This window comes from Hylaeus volcanicus, chromosome 4, assembly GCF_026283585.1.
Source record: "Hylaeus volcanicus isolate JK05 chromosome 4, UHH_iyHylVolc1.0_haploid, whole genome shotgun sequence".
NCBI lineage: Eukaryota > Metazoa > Arthropoda > Insecta > Hymenoptera > Colletidae > Hylaeus > Hylaeus volcanicus.
The window spans coordinates 8,865,996-8,885,951 of NC_071979.1; the positions used below are offsets into that span (position 1 = coordinate 8,865,996).

A 19,956-nucleotide genomic window follows, 5' to 3' on the forward strand; every position below is an offset into this window, starting at 1 on the left:
CACGGGTTATTCAATAGAACTTTATTGTCACGTGACTAACAATAAGACAGCCGACAACGTGGAGCAGTTTCATTGAGAAAGCCGCCGATTACAAATGTTTATACAAATCCATTCTCGTGTATACATATAGATTATCAGACACTAATCGTATTCACCGAAGTAAAATATGATGTTAGAGAAAACCAAATAACAGAAGTCACATAGAAAAAAAAAACGCGAGGAAAGAAACATCAGCGATCATGATTCTGCGTTCTCTCTACGTAATTACAAAATTGATCTTGTGTACAGCGCGCACGACGTTAAACAGGGGTATTCTCGGCTTGATTTTCATCATCGTACCAACTAGGATCCATTAAGTCTACAAATAATATATATTTCTACAAATTCCGACTCATCATTTTCAGTACACTTTCACACTCATCACAGTCGCGCATCTCACTATTTATTCTTAAGCTGTGTGTACTGTGTTATGTTGGTTTTTTTTTTGTCTTGCTTGCTTTCTTTCATTAAGGATAACATCGAGAGACGAGTCACAGCAACTTCGAAGCCGACGTTCTTCACTGTCCCGTAATCGTGAGCAGTAAAAGTACGAAATATCAGAGAAACATCACGGCAAGACTCGTCGAGGTGCGTTAGTCTGCTTTGGCGCTTAAACAATAATAGTGCGAGGAAATTCAAAGCGTATACCGCGTGAAAATTTGTATTTCGTGTTTTTTTCTTTTATCTTTCTTTTGTACAGCAATTCCTGTTGCCGCTTGTGCGGGGAAAACGCATTGGAGGACAACGATCGTTTTTTGCGAGGTATTCTCGGTATCAATTGGGCGAATTTATTTAATTATTTATGAACCATTGTACGAAAGCGGGATTTGGTTCGTAACGTTTGCATAAATTTTCGAATAAATACGTCCATTCAGCGGGGCAAAGAGAGAGATTCACCGATCCCGTGTTTCGGGGACTCGATGACACTCTGAAAGACTGGGGGGAGATACCGAAACTTTTGCGCACATTTACAACATGCCGAAACCCTTTGAGTAGTTGATCGCCTTCAACAAACGATCTTGCAATTTTTCTATTGTACTATAGTCCGGCAACAGTAAGACGTTGAAACACGTGTGAGCTATCGGTAGTCTGAAAAATTAGAAAATATGTTAGCATCGACTTACAATTACGATAAGAAACCGCGATCTGTCATAGCTCGTACCTATCTGAGTCTGGACCGTGTCTGGCGATGACCATCTTTAGCCTCGACAAACCGCCAACCGGTACTCTGTCGCTTCCAGTGGTGAATTGGAGAAGCCTTCGTTGACTTTCTGTTGGCAACGAATGCGCGACTCGCCAGAAATTACGTATTGCCTCGCTGTCCACTGTGTAACCTCCTTCGTATTCTGTAGCAGCTTCTAGTTCTGCAAAATCGAAGATCTTGCTGCCGCAAACAAGCTGCAATAAAAATTCGTAGTTTAATTATAATTTTCTATAATTAATTATGTCTATAACCTAACCTATCTAACGTAATAGTTAATACATACTTGTTCGATTTCTTCAGGTCTAAAAAGTAACGCCAGCGGACTTTCGTCTGTAACCATTTGAAAACCACGCCTGAACGCCTTAAATTGCCTTTCTACTGATTTATTAAGTAAAAAGTCCGCATAAAGATCTACGAATTCCTTCTTGTTCTCTTGGGTCACAAATAATTCGTCACCGTTTTCTTTGAGATCATGGAAAGATATCCAGCCAAAGACATCCCTGCGATATACAAAAAGTTATTAATTTATTTGCTATTCAAATTATAATAACCTTCATCAGTTATAGACTTACTTATAAGCCACTTTGAAGGTTTGCATAAATGTCTCCGGCATGTCATCTCCGGTATACTCCAGCAATTCTTTCAACGTTCGATACAATGTAGGACTCCAATCTTCCAAATCAGCGAAAGTTCCTTTCCTACCGAGTAATTTTCGATAAACTACCATCGAGAAACGCACGTCAAGTATTACATTGTTGTATATGGCTAAGCCAAGAACAACGCCTATAAGCGTGAAATGTGCGTTGACCTCCAATGATGTTGGATTGAACCATGTCATCTGGGTGTCTTCCTATTATAAACAAAAACACAGATAAGTGTACGGTAAACGTTCGCTTCGATTATTGAAACCCAAATTACCTGAGTTGTGAACATGCCGTAATCGGGATTAAAGATTTCCTCTACGATTAAATGAAAGAATTCTTTGGAGACTCCGCCCTCGTCTACTCCCTGCTCACCCTCAAATTCAACAACTAATTGCTTCTTAAGGTCAGATGGATTTTCCATCGCGATCATTTCTAATTCAACTAACGCATCGTCTATCAAACGATCTCTCCTAACCTATTTTGATAAAAACAAAGAAGTACTATTAATACAAATTTGACAAGAAAATTATAAGTTCGTACATACCTTTAATTTTAAATACGGATTAGTTGGTTGACCAACAATAGTTTGTAAAAAGCTCACTCGGCGTTCACTGTACATTCTGATACGATTATCGTAATACAACCCCAACGTCTTCGTAGCAGGCGTGAGAATGAAGGCGTAATTCATAAAACTAAATTTCATAGGTTCCTCACTCTTATAATACGCGAAATCCTTATCCATTTCTATGGCATCACTTAACGGTTCGTTATAAAAGTCGGTAAAAGGTATAAACGGTTTCCGTACGTCTAGTGCGGACAATCCAAGTTCTTTCGCTAATGGATCCTTTAAATAATTATAATTATTGTCCGCGTTAAGAATAACAATTAACCATTTTGTAATCTCTTTTACCATGTTTTTACCTGAGGAATCTGTGTCGCCCTTCCAGATTTATCGTTACTAGCAGATTCACCATCATCATCTATATTTAACTCAGGTTCATCTAATTCACCAGCTAACATACTCGCGTAATATAGAATTTTCATAACTTTCGTAGGAGCGGTAATAGTGTCTGCATCTTGAACGCAATAATCTCGCGTAAAAGATCCACCTATTACCTGTAAAAGTAAACATTTGTAGTCTGCTCTTAAACTTGTTTATAACCTTAAAATGTATACCTTGACGGTTATCAATTCTTGAAGAGCCTGTAAAATACTTAGAAGTCGAGATTTACAATGTTTAGCCCATACGCGAGCCAGTTTAGCTTGTGCCACGACAGGAAAACAGCTGAGTGCTTTACAAAGCATGTGAAGAGCGAGTTCCAGAAATTCGCTCTTTCCGAGCACAGGAATTTCAAACACAATGAGGAATACATTTAACATGCTGTCCACATTTTCCCATGCCATAAGGCGAAACACTCTCAAATCTAATTCGATATTATCCGCCAAAGTGACTAGTGCATTGACTAAAGCAGATTCAAATGCCTCCCCTAAACATAAAAAGAAAAGTGCGATCGATTAAACATGCATAGAAAAGAATGTAATCATTATTTTATTATTTTATTTCATCGAAAATTATATTACCTGGTAATGACCAAAGAGCGGCAAAGGCTCTTCGGACAGCTGGTAGATCAACGCTAGTATCATCATTATTAGGAACTGTGGGCGATTCTTCACTGCTATCTTCTTCTTTGTCTTCTCCTTGAATAGATCGAATTGCTTCTTTATCCATGTCGCCAGGCCTCAACAAACTATCTGATGCTCTGTTGAGAAGCGCGGTCAACAGAGAATCATTTTTAGCAGTTTTTTGAAAACTGAGACACAATGCCTTCCCAGACGAGAACACTTCTCCCAATGTACGAATTAACAGCGAGTACGATCCTTCCGATTTACATTTTTCTATTATATCCAAAAGTTTCGCTTCTGTGAGATATAGTACCCGTTTTCCTGTTAATAATAAATCAATTTTATTCTGTTGCAAGTATTTCTCCAAGTAATTTATCATTATAGATACTCGTAATAAAATCGTTCGTGTCTTGCCTAATACCAGATTACAATGCTTCTAAATTAAATTACAAATAAATAAAGAACAAGAATTTTGAATGAAATACATTTATTAACATGTACACAGCAGCTACACGAAAGTCAATAAATAACGTTAGTTCAATTTTGTATACAATGATTCCATAAAAAAAAAAACAAGGGAAATTATTCAATTATTTCTACTTATGATCCATATATCTTTCTCTTTCTATGTATCTGAGGTACAGATTGAGTATTATTAATTTTGCAACAGAACGAGAACAGTTTTTTACGCGAACTCCTGTGTTAGAGGATACCTTTTTTTTACGATGAAATTTCCGTTTTATTTTGCTCCGTCTCGATGTTTTTTTTATGATTTTATTGTTATTTTTATTTTGTTTATTCACGGGATTGTTATTATAATTTGGAATTCGAATATTATATCTGTCTAACATACTTAGAAAAACCTCCTCATCCGACACTATCGATTTACTTAAAACTGAAGCGCAATTACGATTCGTTTTCGAAAATGGGCATAATGTACTATGACTATCTATCCTTGATTTACTGGCAGGAAGCGATATAGTCGGCTTTTCATTCGACATTAATTTAGCGCAAGTTTCACTGTTACTTGTAAATCTATTCTTAAAAGAAATTTGCGTATTGTTGTATGTTAGAGCTTGAGGAATGGAATCCGATTCTTTGGTATTTTCGGAAATCTCCATTTTTATAGGAAACATTACCGAGTCGTTGTTTACAGGGACAGGATTTACGCAGGGATTTGATGCAATACCTTCGTTCGAACATGTCGGATTTACACTTTTAACTGGTAAACTCTTAGCCATTGACGCCGGTCCTGGCTCTAAAGTTGTTCGGGCTACTTTACTTGGTTGAGTTCCATCGCAAAGTCTTGCTTCTTGCGAGAACAATTGAATAGCTTGAGCCGCAGCTTGATTTGGAGTTAGATTTGTTACCTATCCAACAAAGAAATTGCATTGGCACCAAATATTTTTCCCTTGAACAGTCTAAATAATATTTGTACGTACTTTGCCACTCGATGCACAGTTTTGGTTGTCACAGTCAGGATTGCCACATCCATCAGTAAGTTGATAAAAATACCGTTCGATCAACTGTTTAGCAACTGCACGCTTCATGTCGCTGCAAGGGCTTTCTGCTCCTACCCTAGTAAAGTAATGACAGAACAAGACAGTTACTATATTTTCCATATGCAGAAAATATAAAACAACACCAAAGCTGATGTTGCATCAAAACAAACCATGTTAAAAATAACCTACGCTTGTGGAGTCATAATAATACTGCGTTTTGCAAAAATAGAAGTAAATAATCTATCGTCTAGGAATAAGAGCGATCAAGCAAGCAGGGAAACATGATACAGGAATGAGAAAGTTATGGTCAATGTTTGGTTAATATTTTTATAGCATTTTAGAGGTAGAAATTATCGATGCATGTCCTTCCGAGTAAACAACAAACTATTGTTAGATATTAGTCACATGTTGAATATGCACAGAATTGCGAGTCTCCAATGTCTTGGAAATGGATAATGGAAATGTTTCTGCTCACATTGAAACGAACACCAATCGATTGGAGAGTTAGCCAAAACAAGTGACGCAAAAGTAACAGAAACACTAATTGTGCATCCCAATATTCTCAATTCTTTAATTAGGAACACATGGTGGTGAGATGTAGCAGTGATTCGCGACGTTGCCAGCTCAAGCGAAGATGACAGTTCAGAAAGAGATCAGCTTCTCGAGGTCGATGAGTCGAGTCGTTGTACCAAAACAAAGCACGTTAAAAATAACCTGGGCTCGTAGATATTCGTAACGATATTGCGTTTCGCACAAAAAGCAAAATAAACCTTTCGTCTAGGAAAAAGAGCGAGATGCGAGCAGAGAAACGTGTTACAAGAACGAGAAAGTTCTAGACAACGAGCACTCCTGTGAAACGTCGATGTCACCTGGAAGCGTAATCTTCCCCAGGGTCCCCTTGACCCTTGGCGTTCATAGACCGTGAATCCTCGAAATTTTGCCTCCTCCGCCTCGATCGTAACAGGAAATCTCGCCACGTCCGCTTCTTCTAACAAATCGGTATATCGAAGTGCACTTATGCACTATCACTAAATTTGGTCAGCGGACCTCTTGTCGGCGGCTTCGCCACGATGCCTTCAACTACGTTTTCACTACGTATTACGCACTATCCTAGTATGTATACACTTCGAAATAGAATAGTAAAAGAAAGACGGAGCGAACAGACGGAAAGTAAGGCGAAGGGAGAGGGAAAGAGATAGACTGAGAACCGTAGTTCGGCTTTTGCTCGAGGTATATTTGTCCGTAACTCGAACCGAACGTATTGGTCGAGGTTAGGTGAACACTGTTCCGCGGTTGCACAAAGTATAATGTCCGTGGATCGCGTAGCTCGACGACCCCGTTGATACGCGAATTTTTCAAGTCAATGTCAAAATACCGAGGAAAGAGATAAAACGAATCGTTTTGCGGCCCCTTCTTGGCTGCTGTCTACTGTTCTGTACGGACAAGCCAGCTGCGATTATCGAGATTCTCGATCGATCGAACCGTGGCTGATGTTCTCTCGATCTCTCGATAACTCATTGCGACGTGACCTGGATCGCGCGCGAAAAACACGATTTTCGCGGACACGCTGCGATTTAAAAAGTGATTGATTCGTTTCTGCTTTTATTTGAATTATGTAAATCGTTTCATATTCGATCGTATTCGATGTTTAATCGCGATCCATGCTGAAGCGGGTAACATAAATCTCTTTGAATAAGAAATTATAATATGTTGAAAGAATTCTTTTGCTTCTCAATTAATGAAGTCATTTTAAGATAGCAGAATAGAGAAATTAGAGTATCTAATCTACCTAAATTCGTCATTGCATTGAAAACTATAATCATTTCAATTGTTTCGTCTCATACTTTTCTTCTTATATTGTAATCTATAATTACACTTTGAAACCTATTAAAAAAGTATTGATTTTATTAATTTCATGTTTTTCAAGACACAATTTCCTGTAAAGTCTCCTTCCACGTTTAATAAAAAAACTAAAATAATCATTTCTTTCATATATTCCTCTTCACAATTTTTAATTACATTTTCAAACTTATCCAAAAGTGTTAAAGTAAAAGTGTAAAGTAAAACTGTCTAATATCGCTACTCACATTATTCTTTTTACGATTACGTTCCCAGTTTGTTTTACACGCGATAAAGTCGTTGATTGTACGAACATAATAAAACTGATCGTACACCGACACCACTGGGGAAGTTTCTAAAAGGTAATATCGATTCCGTGCTAAATTCAGCATAGGCTATTGCAGGGTGTCGAGTATAATTTCTTCGCTGATTTCGCGACAATAAGAAAACTGAGGCCAAGCAGGGTGCGCGGGGGATGTGGTTGGTAGCAAGTCATTCGATAATTTCTATCGATACGGGGGCGAATATAAAAGGGAAATTGAGCTTTCGGGGCGAAACGAAGGACTGACGTGAACAGGAAACCATTAGTTCACGGGAAAAAAAAATGGGGCGAAATTATCGGTGCCAAGCTGTGCCATTTGCCGACTAGACGAGCGAATAAAGCCGCACCCTCGGTCACACCTTCGTACATATGCACGCTGCGTTTTATTTAAATTCATTCCTGCCACTTTCTCGTTAATTGCAACGCCAAATCCGTAGTCCAGTGAAAACTTCTCCGAATCGCACGGTTTGGAGTTCATTTTCAGCGAAGTTACGATAACACACCCCTTAAAATTTAATTTCCGAGATATTTTAACGGAAATATTAACTTCGGAATATAAAAAGTGGGCACGCTTGTCGGTTTTAACGAGTAAACGATAGTCGTTTTCGACTCTTGAGGTTTCCGTCCCCTACAAATTTCACAAAGATTTTCTAAAATAATTTTTAACGAAGTAAAGATTAGATAATATTATGTTTTCTCGGTATAGAAGTATGTTTTGCACTCCCCTATGTGAAAATATGTTATCAATTACTTTTTCTTTATACTGTTAACGTTTACTTAAAATTTATAGAAGATCCAAACTTTAGAAATTGTATAGGTACTTTTTTCTATCAAAGTAAATGCAAGACAGAACGTTTCGTTGATATTTTAATTGATTCGTGCTACGTCGCCATATTAGCGCCAGTGGAGTGCATTCAAATCCTAAAACTTCACTACCCCTTTGAATATTTCACAGGGTGATTAAATAAATAACTTATCCTACTTACTTCCACCTGTTTTCATTTCCCACTGAAAAGCCGTCATTTCCTCGAATAATCCCATCTTCGCGGGTCGATGTACATGCACAAGCTCGCTCGAAAGAATTATCTACACAACGAAGGACAAGCACAAGCCAGTCGACCAGTTACCAAGTTCTTAAGTTGACAATGTAATTTAAAGTTTCCGAGATCGCTCTTGGGTGGAGATAGCTCGGGCCATTTAGTTGGATGATCGAGAGTCGCTGATTAGACAGAAATCGGTGCTCCAGCAAGCAGGTGTCATCAGTAATTTGGTGCCAAGCCAACTACTCGAGATTTTTCGATGATACACACCTATACACGTGTTCGATCCGAAATATGCCAGAGGTTCGCAACGCACCTGTGATAGGCTCCAAGAAAACTTCCTTCTCTTATCCCTTTCTGCTTCAATAATTCAAATAAAAGGACATAAGTAACATGCGCAAGTAACATTTATTGATCACCAAGATGAACCTCTCGATATACAGTGAATCCCATAAATATTCGTAAACTCGGCACTTTAATCTTCAAATATCAAGATCAAATATCAATTACAAGATTAAAGAACAAAATATCTCAAAAACAATCAACGCAGCAAGGACTACAAAAGCGAGTCTGATATTCGAATTTCTCTTGCCAGCATCCGAATCGTTAAGCTTCAGAAAATACTTGCTCGCGACCATCCGAGAAGTTGAATACGATAATGCACAACGAAACGAACGCGCTCGACCGAGATCGCGAAAGGAAATCGTTAAAGCCCGTCCGCGAAGCTTCCTTTCAATTCCTCGAAGATGCAATAGGGATAGGGGTGGAAACGAGCCCTCAGATTGTATCTAATCCGACGAGTCTTAGGCCACGAAAGTGTTCCGGGGCCTTTGAAGGCCTGATAGCTCCGCGAGACAATTGTTATCGTTATCGCTGGCCGAGGCAACTCGGACAGACCGGCATAAACAGACCGCTTTTCTCTTCTATTTTTTTCTGGGTTAGAGAAGTCGGAACTTGCGGTGGAAGTCGAGGACGATAGAGATCGGGAAGCAGAAAGGTACACGGATTTACAGGGACCAGGGGTCGCTTGATAGGGGATGAAGCTTCCGCTTGGATGCGGCCGAGTTTCGATCAAGGCCAACTTCGCTATTCGTTTGCCACCCCTGCACTCTTCCGTCGTCCTCTTTCTCCCACCCACGTACTTCTTTGACTCCTCGCCACCCCCACCGACTCGCACACTTCTTTTCTACCCTATTTTTATTCTCATCTTTTATTCGCCCACCTTTTTTTACTTGATGCTTCGCGCTATTCTCATCATTCTCGACCATCGCTATCCATTCTGTCTCCCCTCTTTCTACTACTCTGAGCAACGCTTCTGTAAACTGCTTTCCCTTTTAATTTTAACTCACCCTTAAGTTTCCTCGGATGAGCGAGTGTGGTTTGGTGTTTATCTTTTTTCACTCTTTCAAGGTTAAAATGCACCCCATTAATTAAAAAGAAAAGAAAATTCTCTTATTCTCCAAGAAATCTTCATTTACGAAGGCAATCGAGGATTGCACAGTCTTCATGAAGTCGAGTCATGCATTTATTGACAAATGTTCCTCGATAATAGTAGAATTTCGAGAATAGTCGGCGAAATGAACTGTACTCTTCCATTCTTGCGTGGTTTCATTACATTTTCTCTCATTCCTCTCTTTCTCGATAGCCGTTCTCCCCTATTCTTGATTTTCCTTTCTTTCGCAGCACATATTGCGCGCTATTGTTTCCCAGAGCCTCTAATTCCGACGGTAATGATCTCGTAGTCGATGTTCGACCAGTCGTATCGGTGTTCCACGTTACGCGCCGCTGCTCGTATCGACTTTGCTTTATATTAAACTTCAACCTCTGGAACTGGGAATCGCAATGACGAAGCGCAATGATTCACATCGTCTTTGGTCCACTCTTAAATTAATTCGGTACTCGCTAAACTGCGAGTTTATTGCTCGGCGCGAGCTGTATGGTGGCCAACGAAGCGTTGTTCGAATAAGTTTTCATTCGGATAAATTTCCATTCGAATAAATTTGTATTCTGATACAATCCGATTCGAGTGTGTGGCACGTGTTATATAACGGGCGACAGCGCGTTACGCGAATAAATTCCCATTCGAATAGACTTTTCATTCGATCTATATTTTATTTTTATTATTCAGGGTATCTTTTATTATCACAGACGCTGTTTTTGAAAGTCTTTTCTGTAAACTGACCCGTACAATGGTTTAACAATAAAACAGAGCTCGAGTAGACAATTATTAAAAGACTACCTCAAAAGTTACTACCTCGTTATTCCATCTATTTCCCTGAAAAAAAATCTTGAAAAAAATGTACAGCGTGATTCTCTGGCTAGTTTTCGACAAAGTTTGACTCTGTTGATCGAAATAACTCCCGGGGTTGCAAGGTCCCTAGGAACGCTCCCGCTTTTTGTGATCTGTTATTGTTGTTGAAATTCAAGGGCGAAAATATAGGTTCTCGCGCAGCTGTTTCCAGCGAGGGGGAAAACGTTTATTCTGCAGAGCTGCATTTGTTGGCTCGAAAAGACAATTACAAGGGCGACTAAACACTCCCTTCCGACGCGTTCGAGAGTCTCGTCGTTGGATTTCTCTGGTATTGATCTGTCGTTTTCCGCTCGATCTCTTAATCTGTTCAGTCCCGCTTTTTTCCGCCGTTTCGCGGACGTACGGTATTTTTCTTTTCGAAAAGTTTCTGCTTATATTTCGCTCTTGCTCTGGTTTTAGCGGCGGGCTTAAGATGGGATCGAATGTTTTTCAGCAGAGAAAGTCTCGAGGCTCTTGGTCTGATGCGAAGTCTTGATTGGTCTTGGAAGTTTGGTTCAATTTTGAAGTCTTGATTGATCTCGAAAGTCTTGATCGGTTTTCAATGGTTTCTATCGAGCGCCAAGTCCTGGTTGAGTCTCGAAACTTTCGACGTGCCCTCAATATTTTACATAAATAAATGCATTTGGAGATTCGACGAGCTTTTCATTATGCGTTAAATGCACTCCAGTAGCTATTTACATTCATGAATTGTGCTTGAATGAGTAATTAACTGCATCGATAATATCAAAATTGATCGGTTTCTTATATATAAATTATCATCTATTCGTTATTTCTTGAATTGTTTTTTGAAAATTGATGAAGTTAATTATTTGTTAATAAAGAATTTATAAATTCGTCGATTTATTAAAATTGAAATACTTATTGGAACGAGTCAGTGTGTCAGAAAGCTTTTTGAATCACTAAGTGTATTTATTTTTTTATGTCATGTCATGCCTAAATGTTTAGGACTCGTTGAAAGTTTCCAAACCCATCAAGACTTCAAGTGCAATCGAGACTTTCGCGATCTACCAAGATTTTCAAGATGTTCGAAGCGATTTGAATCTTCACAGCCTTGAAAGTTTCGAATCTCATTCCGGACACTGATCAGTAGACTTTATTTTATTTTGTCTATACTGTCACCAATGCAACCTGAACCAATTGATTTTGGATTTCAAGTTTATCGTGCCATTTAAGTAAAAAATTGCAATGAAGATTGTAATTGACCCGTCCTCATGATCAATTCCTTCTTTAAAAAGAGAAGATGAATACCATTTTACGTTTTCGTGGCCTTAGTCTTCTGCAAACCTATTCTGTGATCATTTTCGCGAGCGTTATATGCGTCCCTCGGAAGTTCGGAGAAACTGTTTTTCCTTGTTTCTTGTTTCTGTAAATTCGATGGGAGATGAGGAAACCTTCTTCGAGAACTCGCGCCAAGAAGCACGAACAGATCGAGCTATTGCATTAATTCCTTCTGTTTGTTCACCGCAGAGTCTAAAGAAGCGTGAAAGGAAATACGAAGATGTAAACGATCACCTTGGAAATCTATTCCGGGGGGAAAACATTTTCCGAGAAAAACGCGAGCATCGATTTTAAGAAGCCATTTTCGCTCAGAAATGAGTAATTAATATGTATGACTCATGAACATGATACTGTATTGAATTTCTACGATAATTTAATTAGCAACAAATTTATTTATTACAGAATTCTCGAAATTAAGAAAAATAATACAAGTGCTTTTAAATTACAAAGGGTACGATAATAAAACAGTCGTGATCAAACAATTTAGATTGAGCTTTTAAGTAAATACTTCTTTGCAATTTTCATAATATTTGAGGCAAATTAGATTGGTGATTATTAAAGAGAAAAAAAAAATCAACATTGCATTTAGATGAGGGTACGAAGGGGTTAATTTCCTTTGTCAGGAGGTCTGTCTACAACGTTTTGCTTTCCTCTTTCGCAAAAAAGGGTCGTTCTAACCGCGACGCTCCCGATGTCCTCGACTGGTCACCGAGATAATTAACGCGTTGTATTCAGTAATTAAACGTGGCTTCGTGATTCGTGACACTGACTTTCCAGGAAAGTGGGAGGTAATCGGGTTATCCAGCCGTGAAAGGTGAGTACGTTATACTTCGGACACGAACGTCGTCACACGATGGCCAGTTTTAAGAACTTAATTACGAAAAGTAAATTCATGAAAATTACGAAAAGGATATTTACGAATTTGTACAGTCTTATCGTCATTTAACACCCAAAACTGACCGAGAATATCTAAAAATCCTCAAAGTTAACTTATTATCTGCTTTATGACTGTTTCCCTACAAGACCAGGAACTCTTAACGTTTGCAGGTATAGGAGTATTTGTACATGACTATCGTCGACGAAATTCATCAACAGGCTAATCGATGGGAGCTCTAGTACCAGAACACGAGCCGCGACAACCTCTTTTCCGCTTTGACAGAGATCGTAAGGGGAGAAAGAGCGATCCTCTCGGTGCCTCGAGAGAGCCAGATTCGACCTTCTCCAATCTGTTCCCCTTTCTACGCCCGCGAGTCACAGTCGCGATCGATTTACTCGGTGGACCGAGCTTCGTTATCGAATCTTCGTCGCAGGTGAGCTCCTCTGAGCGGACAACTTTAAGGGGAGCTCGAAGCAAGAACGAGCGAAGGTCGAGACGTTGGGATTAAGGGCAACGGCAGGGTAAAAAGCGTGACACGATGGAAACTCTTTCGCAGACGACATTTTGTATCTTCTCGCGCGGAGACTTATTGCTCAACATTTTTTTTTTTCGCGGCTCTTTGAAGATTTTCCACGCATCTAAGGACACGAATTAGTCATTCGTCTTTCCTGACGGTGGAAACGGTCGGGGAAGTTTTGTATTAGTAAACTGGGGATAATGGTGTTTTTATAAGGGTGTAGTTTTACTATTCAACTTTGTATTTAATTTATGCAAAAGTGGTCAATTTTGTGGTAGCTAAGGCACCTGAATGATGTATAATTTAATTAATTTTAATTTAACTTAATTTAGATTGAATTGGTATCTGCAAGAAGAGCCAGTGTTACGAATTTGTGAAGTTTGGATTTTTTCTTCCGCAACTTTCGCTTAATTCAACTTTGCAAAACCTTTACCAATTTTGCACAATTCCAACGCACACCTTCGTTTCACCTCGAGGATCTTCAATTGTCGGATAGCATTAATTGAAATCCTTCAGCCGGTTTCGCGACACCTTCGTTCTCACAGAGATTCATCACGGGAACTTTTCACTCGGTTCGAGCGAGACTTTTCAATTGTTAAATTGGAAGTTACGTCGGTGAATTTAATTGTGTTAATTAATATTCAGGCGCGGTTCGTCTCGGCTGGAAATTGAATTTTTATCGAAGCTCTTCCCCGCGTTATGTGGGACGTCGGCCTAGAAAGTCTGCATCTCGTCGGATCGAAGGTCTGGGGGCTTCAGTTTATTTCGTTTCGAGGGGGTAGGTCCCAGCGGTGTGTGACAAAGTGCATATCTCGATTCGGGTTATGCACTCTCGAGGATCGCATCGAATTAGGATTATGCCCTGGTCAAAGAGTGACGCTCGAGAAGGTCCAATTCCGTGGATTTTATCCTTATGAAATTCGTACGGCTTGACACCGTCGCAAAAACATACTTAACACGTTCGCTGGCAGACTAATAATCATGAAAATTTCTACGAGGAATATTTTTTCTAAATATATAACTAGAAATTACATGGTCTAACTAATTCTTTACGAATTATTGAAATTTGGGTTCTTTTGTTGGAAAAGGATTTGTATACGATGATTGATAATTACCTAGTACTTTTAGTTTAATAATCACAGCGATATCCATTGGCAATGTAATACATAAGGTTGTTTATTTACCTATTTCTACAGTAAAGATTCATCTAAATGTAAATCAAGCCACGTCGGATTATAGATTAATATTTAAAAAAGATGAATACATAATCAAAGCACGGATATTCGATAGTATAAATACAGAATTTGAAGGAAATGTGAAACTATTAAATTATTGTAGTAATCAAGTATCGAACCAATTTTTAAACTGGATTAAATTCAAAATAATATCTGAGCCAGTGAACAATGATAAGAATATTTAACTACAGTCGCAAGATTGTAATTCTAATAATAACGTAGAAATATCACGTACCAGAATCCATCTAAAGAATCCTTTCATACGCAAATATATTCTCCCAAACCTGAATATAAAAACTTGAATTAATTTCTTCTCCATTCTGGAATGAAGTACCTGCATTTTAATTACTTCTACCATCCCCTACATACCGTTTGCAGACTTCTAAAGCCATACCCATCTCAGCTAAAGATTCCCATGAAATCCCAGAATATTGTTGGAAAATGTTTGGAAACGCTTGAACATTTCACATTTAACTTTGAAATAGAAGTTGGCCGTAACTGGGTCTGAAACCAAATGGGAGCGACGTACTGCTATATTACCAAGATTATGACGTCAGGCTCTTCCGTCATGAACTCTCGGTAGGCGGGCAGTAAATTCTTGCCGTGGCACGCACGATAACAGTGGTACCCTGAAAAATCCTGCCTGATGTATGGCCCCGCGAATTTCGTCCTACCCCCACGACGAGCTATAGTTGATTTCGCCCACGGAAAAGCAACGGGAACGAAGCCTTTCATATGTAAAGACCTGGAAATATTGGCTTTCCGATCGTGATCTGAAAATTGACGACGACTATTGGTTTCCGATCACGGAATAATGGAGTTTCCAAACGAACTTACAGCCTTGACATATTGATTAAATATTTAACACCCGATTCGACGGGGAAACCGAACCCCCAGGTACGTTTCACGCGCGACTGTTAGACGCAATACTGAAAAATCTAAGGAGCTGTCTAGAAGAAATAGAAATGTTTGAAAAATAGGGGAGGCAATTCGTGTGCGTAATAATAGCTCCAGATATTGAATTAAAGACAATGGAGTTACATTACCTTTTATGATACCAAGCTTCGCATCCTTGAACATACATTATTAATTTATTGTATTGAAGACGTGCGAGGTTTGTTATGAATACTCTAGAATTTGGTGTGTCTTGTTTGCCGGAGATTAGCGAATCGTAATTTCGTCTACAGAACCGACGGATGAACGTGCACAAGGGCGACTGTAACGGATTCTAGGATTAACGGGATGGTTTCCTTTGATTAGGATCCTTTGGCACGATTCTGTTCTGCGTACTTGTTCGTTCAAGGATACAGATCTTCGTTGAATATTATAATACACGAGGGACCTCTAAAAAGATTCTAATCCTCTAAACCGTTTACCTTCTCCTCTACGACTGCTGTCTGCAAAGATGATGCAGAATCTAACACGAACTTGTACTAAAGTTAAACCTAGAATCAGAAATTAAAATGTCCTTGAAATACATGACGATTTGCGTCTAGATTAAATTAATTCCTCACTTTGTAAATAAAAATGAAAGTTTAGGACGGAATACTGTCTTCAGCGTGTTCTTCAGAAAATGACAAATTTCTTACACACTTTATAATATTACTCGGGGATAAAAGACAAATTGTAGAAAGTCGATAGAATAGATTCTCCTACGGTATAACGTTATACCGCGAAACAATACAGAGTAGAAACAATGCTATCTGTACATTGTATACACGTGGCGGTTACAATGCACAAAGAATACTGATTCACGATCCTTTCCTTCTATGCAAATTCGATAATCGTAAAATCTTAACGGCACAAACCGAATATCAAGGTTCAGGTGTACAATGATTCAAGATCATGATTCATTGGACAAAACGAGGAAACCGGCAGTGGTTCACAAGTCGGTTCAAGAGTATTTCTAAGGTTGGAGTCCATTACATCAGCTTCTACGAATCCATGAACTTCTTTGAGCTTGGGGAATCCTCCTTTAAAATTTAATTTTTATCACATTTTTATGTACACCAAAGGCACACTTTCACTTGTTATGCATCCCGGTCACGTGCTTACCAATGCTCGTTCAGGTTTTCTAGCTATTTTTTGATTCTTCTATTTCGAGCAGAACGCGTTGGCATGCAGCGACAACGGTTTTCATAGCTGAGCGACCGTGTGTAACGAAATCGCTAAAGAACATGACCGTTAAATTGCAACGGGCGCTATGAAAGTAGAGTCCCGTCGAACATCTTTGCTTCTGTTTTACCTGCGATGACGTAAAATTTATGATTTGGCACGTAGCACCGCGGGTATCTATATTCAGGCCATTAGACCGGCTTCCGTTCCAGGAATTGAATATTAAAATTATTTATTCCGATATCAAAATCTTGTACAACGTTAATTTTTCCACGGCGTAACCAACTAAAAATAATTTGATGTAAACGAAGGGATAATTCGAAGGGATAATAAAGACGTTTCGACGTTTCGCAGTTATCGAGAAAAAGTGATCGACGCACCATCGGCCTCATAAAGCTCATAAATATATCGACGAGTCTCCCGGCTCGTATAATTTTCGCTGTTTAATATTTAAACTTCACTCGCAACTAAATTGCTCGTTAAAGTCGAAACAACTTTCAACCGTAATTGCTGTAATTGCAACTCTCCTGTAATTGGCTACAAAATGGACAACCTCGTTACACGGTCGAACACGTCTCGCGAGCGAATATTGCAAATGGTATCTCGCTCTCTCATCGTTGCACGACGCGAAACACGGAACAGAAGAACACGGTCTTGACGTATAACGTCGAATGACATCGAGTATGAAACAATGCGATTCCTTGCACAATACCACCGCAAGAACGTGGATTCTTGCTCGTCCTACAACGACACTCGCGTGACTGTTTCCATTCCCGTCAGGGGCTGTAACGACGGGTGTTATCTAGGCCATGAAAATTACTTTTGGTAATTTGACAGTGCTCGAATAATTCCCCATGCAAAGAGCGAATCGATCATCCGATTCAAGTCGAAACGCGAAGTTTCAGGTTCGAAGACTTTCGTGCTTTGTGCAGTAGCATGTTCGTCGCCTGAGTTTTTTACGGAACTCTGTACTGACTGTTGAAATCTACATGGTGCAAGTATTTTATTATTCCGAGGAGGAATTTAATCATTAGATCGTTATGTGGTTAATGTAAGGCAGAGCTCTGGATCTATGTGAAATTAAAAAATATTCAGTATCTTCATTTCCGCACAGAAAAGCTAAACTGTTAAAATAGTATAAACTCACTCAGTCAATATTCCACAAGTCCAACTCGAAAGGTATGACATCTTAAGGGATGAAATCAATTAGCAAATAAATAAGGACTATGCCAATCCTCCTATTGAGTCAGATATTTTTCTCTGAAAAATGTTGGAACATCTAGGTCACTGTCTGCGTTTCACAGCAATAAATGTTCTCAAAATTTCGTTCTGTTCCACGAAGAGCTCAATCACGAATTTTTACTACCGCTTCTCGGTATCACGGTAAACATTTCTGTGTGAAATAAACACGTATCGACGCAGATGCCTATGCTTCAGGCGGAACGCTCGCTGCTTCCGTTGCGTGGAATGAAAAATTTACGTTCTCGTGTCACTATAACCCCACAACGTGTAGCGTTTTAATAAACGAGGAAAAAAGAGCGCAAAGGACCTGAGGTGTGATCGATGAACGAATAGATAAGTCGGTGGACGTGGACATAAAATATGAAGTGAACCTGTAAGAAACGGCGCCTGTGGGTGGAGAAGGAAGGTATGAAAAGTTCTTGCTGGTAGAGGGTTACATAATCGACGGGGAAATGAGACAATGATCGTTCGTCATCATTCAGTTTCGACAAAACATTCTTTTCAATCTATGAATTAACGCTGAAACAATTTTTAATTTAAAAATTCCTAATCTTTATACCCTATTCTGTATTTTATATAATAAATTCTAAAAACGATCGATTTTGTTGTTGAATAATTTTTTAATAGTTACAGACACAGAATGATTAATGGAATGAAAGAATAAAGGGTACACAGGGTGTGTTTGGAAATTGAGACCAGTTCCCCTCTAGGAGGAAACAAAGAAAAGTCGAGGAAAAAGTTGGTGACTTAATGAGGACCGTCTTTTTATGGTACAACTTTTTTCTCAAGTGCAACGGTACATTATATCCTTGTACTTCTTATTTCGAAACAGAATTATGTCTTTCTTTTAGACAATTCGATTCTCTTCCTACTTCAGCGCATGAAATTATGAACCCTTTGTTACGCGACACTTTTATCTTTTTAAAAACTGTCGACCATTTTTATGTCGACTTTATTATCATGTTTCTACGAAGAATGAAATAAATGTACTCAGTTTTACTTTGTATATTACACACAACTAAAGGAATATTTACTTAAATATTTATTTTATGGTATTATACATGTTTTGTGTTTTTCAGTGTCACAATTAATTTGTATTGGATCGAAAACATATAATACTTTTATCCATCATATTTTCATTTTTCTTTTACACTATTGCGAACATATTAAATAAGGTCCTCATTAAGATATTCAACAATTGTCCTTATCCTTGTTTAAGAGGCAGCGTCAGACCGTTCCAGATTCCAGAATCGCCTCGCAGCGAAAAATTGTCTGTAAAGACACCAGCAAAGAAGGGAAACGAAATCAAATGAACCTGAAACGAGATGAAGGAACGAGGCAAAGAGATACGTAAAACTTATCGACTACTAATGAGGGGGAGAATGCAGAACGGGGGCGCATGAAGAATAATTGAAAGATAATAAGGAAGAAGAGGAGTAATCGAGTAAAGAAAATATGCATTAAATTACGGTACATTTTCCTACAAGGAAATAACAATCCCAGAGATAGAGACATCCTCGATAACAAGTAAAAGCAGGAGTATTTCACGTTAAACTGGACGTGTAACAAAGGATTTATATAAACAGAAGGAGCTGCACAGTGTGTTTTATGTATTACCGACAGATTTTGAGAGACAATAGGATGGCCTAAGACAATAAAAAAACATTTATCTAGTGTGTTTTAAAATTACAGGTAGAAGTTTTAGTGGTTAATGGAAGGAAGAAAATGAAAATATTTTTATTGAATATTGTCCTAAGTAATAATCGTTTCTGAGATATGCTTTTCAGTTTAATTTATGATTATTGGGGAACCACTGAAATATTAAAGCCTTGCAAGTTGTCCGAGAAAAATAAATTCTCACAGAGGGTTAAATACCGTTTACCCTTTTTAACAAGTATATCAAAGCCTATAAATTTGTCCATCGAGCAACTCAAAAGCCTGCCACAACGTTTCCTTCGTTATTACCGTCGCGTCAATTGGCGTTAAACCGGAAAACACCCTGTATACGCGAGCAGAGGAAAGAGAGCGAGCCCTACGATGGCACAGGGTTTAGGGTAGGACGCAGCTCGCAGGAGCAGTAATATCGATCGATCGTCGAGTTCGAGGCTCGACAGGGTCGACTGGGGGTGCTGCAAGTAGAAAAGCTCTCCCATAAGCAGGCAGGCAGG

The 19,956-nt window shown here is 38.9% G+C and overlaps 1 protein-coding gene and 1 long non-coding RNA gene across 3 annotated transcripts; both read right to left on the reverse strand.

Moving 5' to 3' along the window:
- Positions 1-6: 6 nt before the first annotated feature.
- On the reverse strand, positions 7-6,461 carry LOC128874902 (ubiquitin-protein ligase E3A). Of its 2 annotated transcripts, none has more exons than XM_054120055.1 (12): positions 5,882-6,461; positions 4,953-5,083; positions 4,700-4,880; positions 3,469-3,831; positions 3,064-3,374; positions 2,809-3,003; positions 2,432-2,731; positions 2,162-2,362; positions 1,816-2,093; positions 1,527-1,743; positions 1,202-1,437; positions 7-1,128 (listed from the first exon to the last, which is right to left on the reverse strand). In XM_054120055.1, the coding sequence occupies exons 2-12, from the start codon at positions 5,058-5,060 to the stop codon at positions 1,008-1,010; spliced, it is 2,511 nt and encodes an 836-aa protein (XP_053976030.1). In that variant the 5' UTR covers positions 5,061-5,083; positions 5,882-6,461; the 3' UTR covers positions 7-1,007. The 2 variants fall into 2 exon arrangements, with proteins under 2 accessions (XP_053976030.1, XP_053976029.1); XM_054120054.1 differs by having other exon boundaries at positions 4,953-5,088.
- Positions 6,462-15,382: 8,921 nt separating this feature from the next.
- Positions 15,383-17,036, reverse strand: LOC128875132 (uncharacterized). The gene is made up of 5 exons (XR_008456759.1): positions 16,927-17,036; positions 16,677-16,831; positions 16,487-16,599; positions 16,240-16,404; positions 15,383-15,876 (listed from the first exon to the last, which is right to left on the reverse strand). It is a non-coding gene; the product is annotated as an uncharacterized LOC128875132 (long non-coding RNA).
- Positions 17,037-19,956: the final 2,920 nt, after the last annotated feature.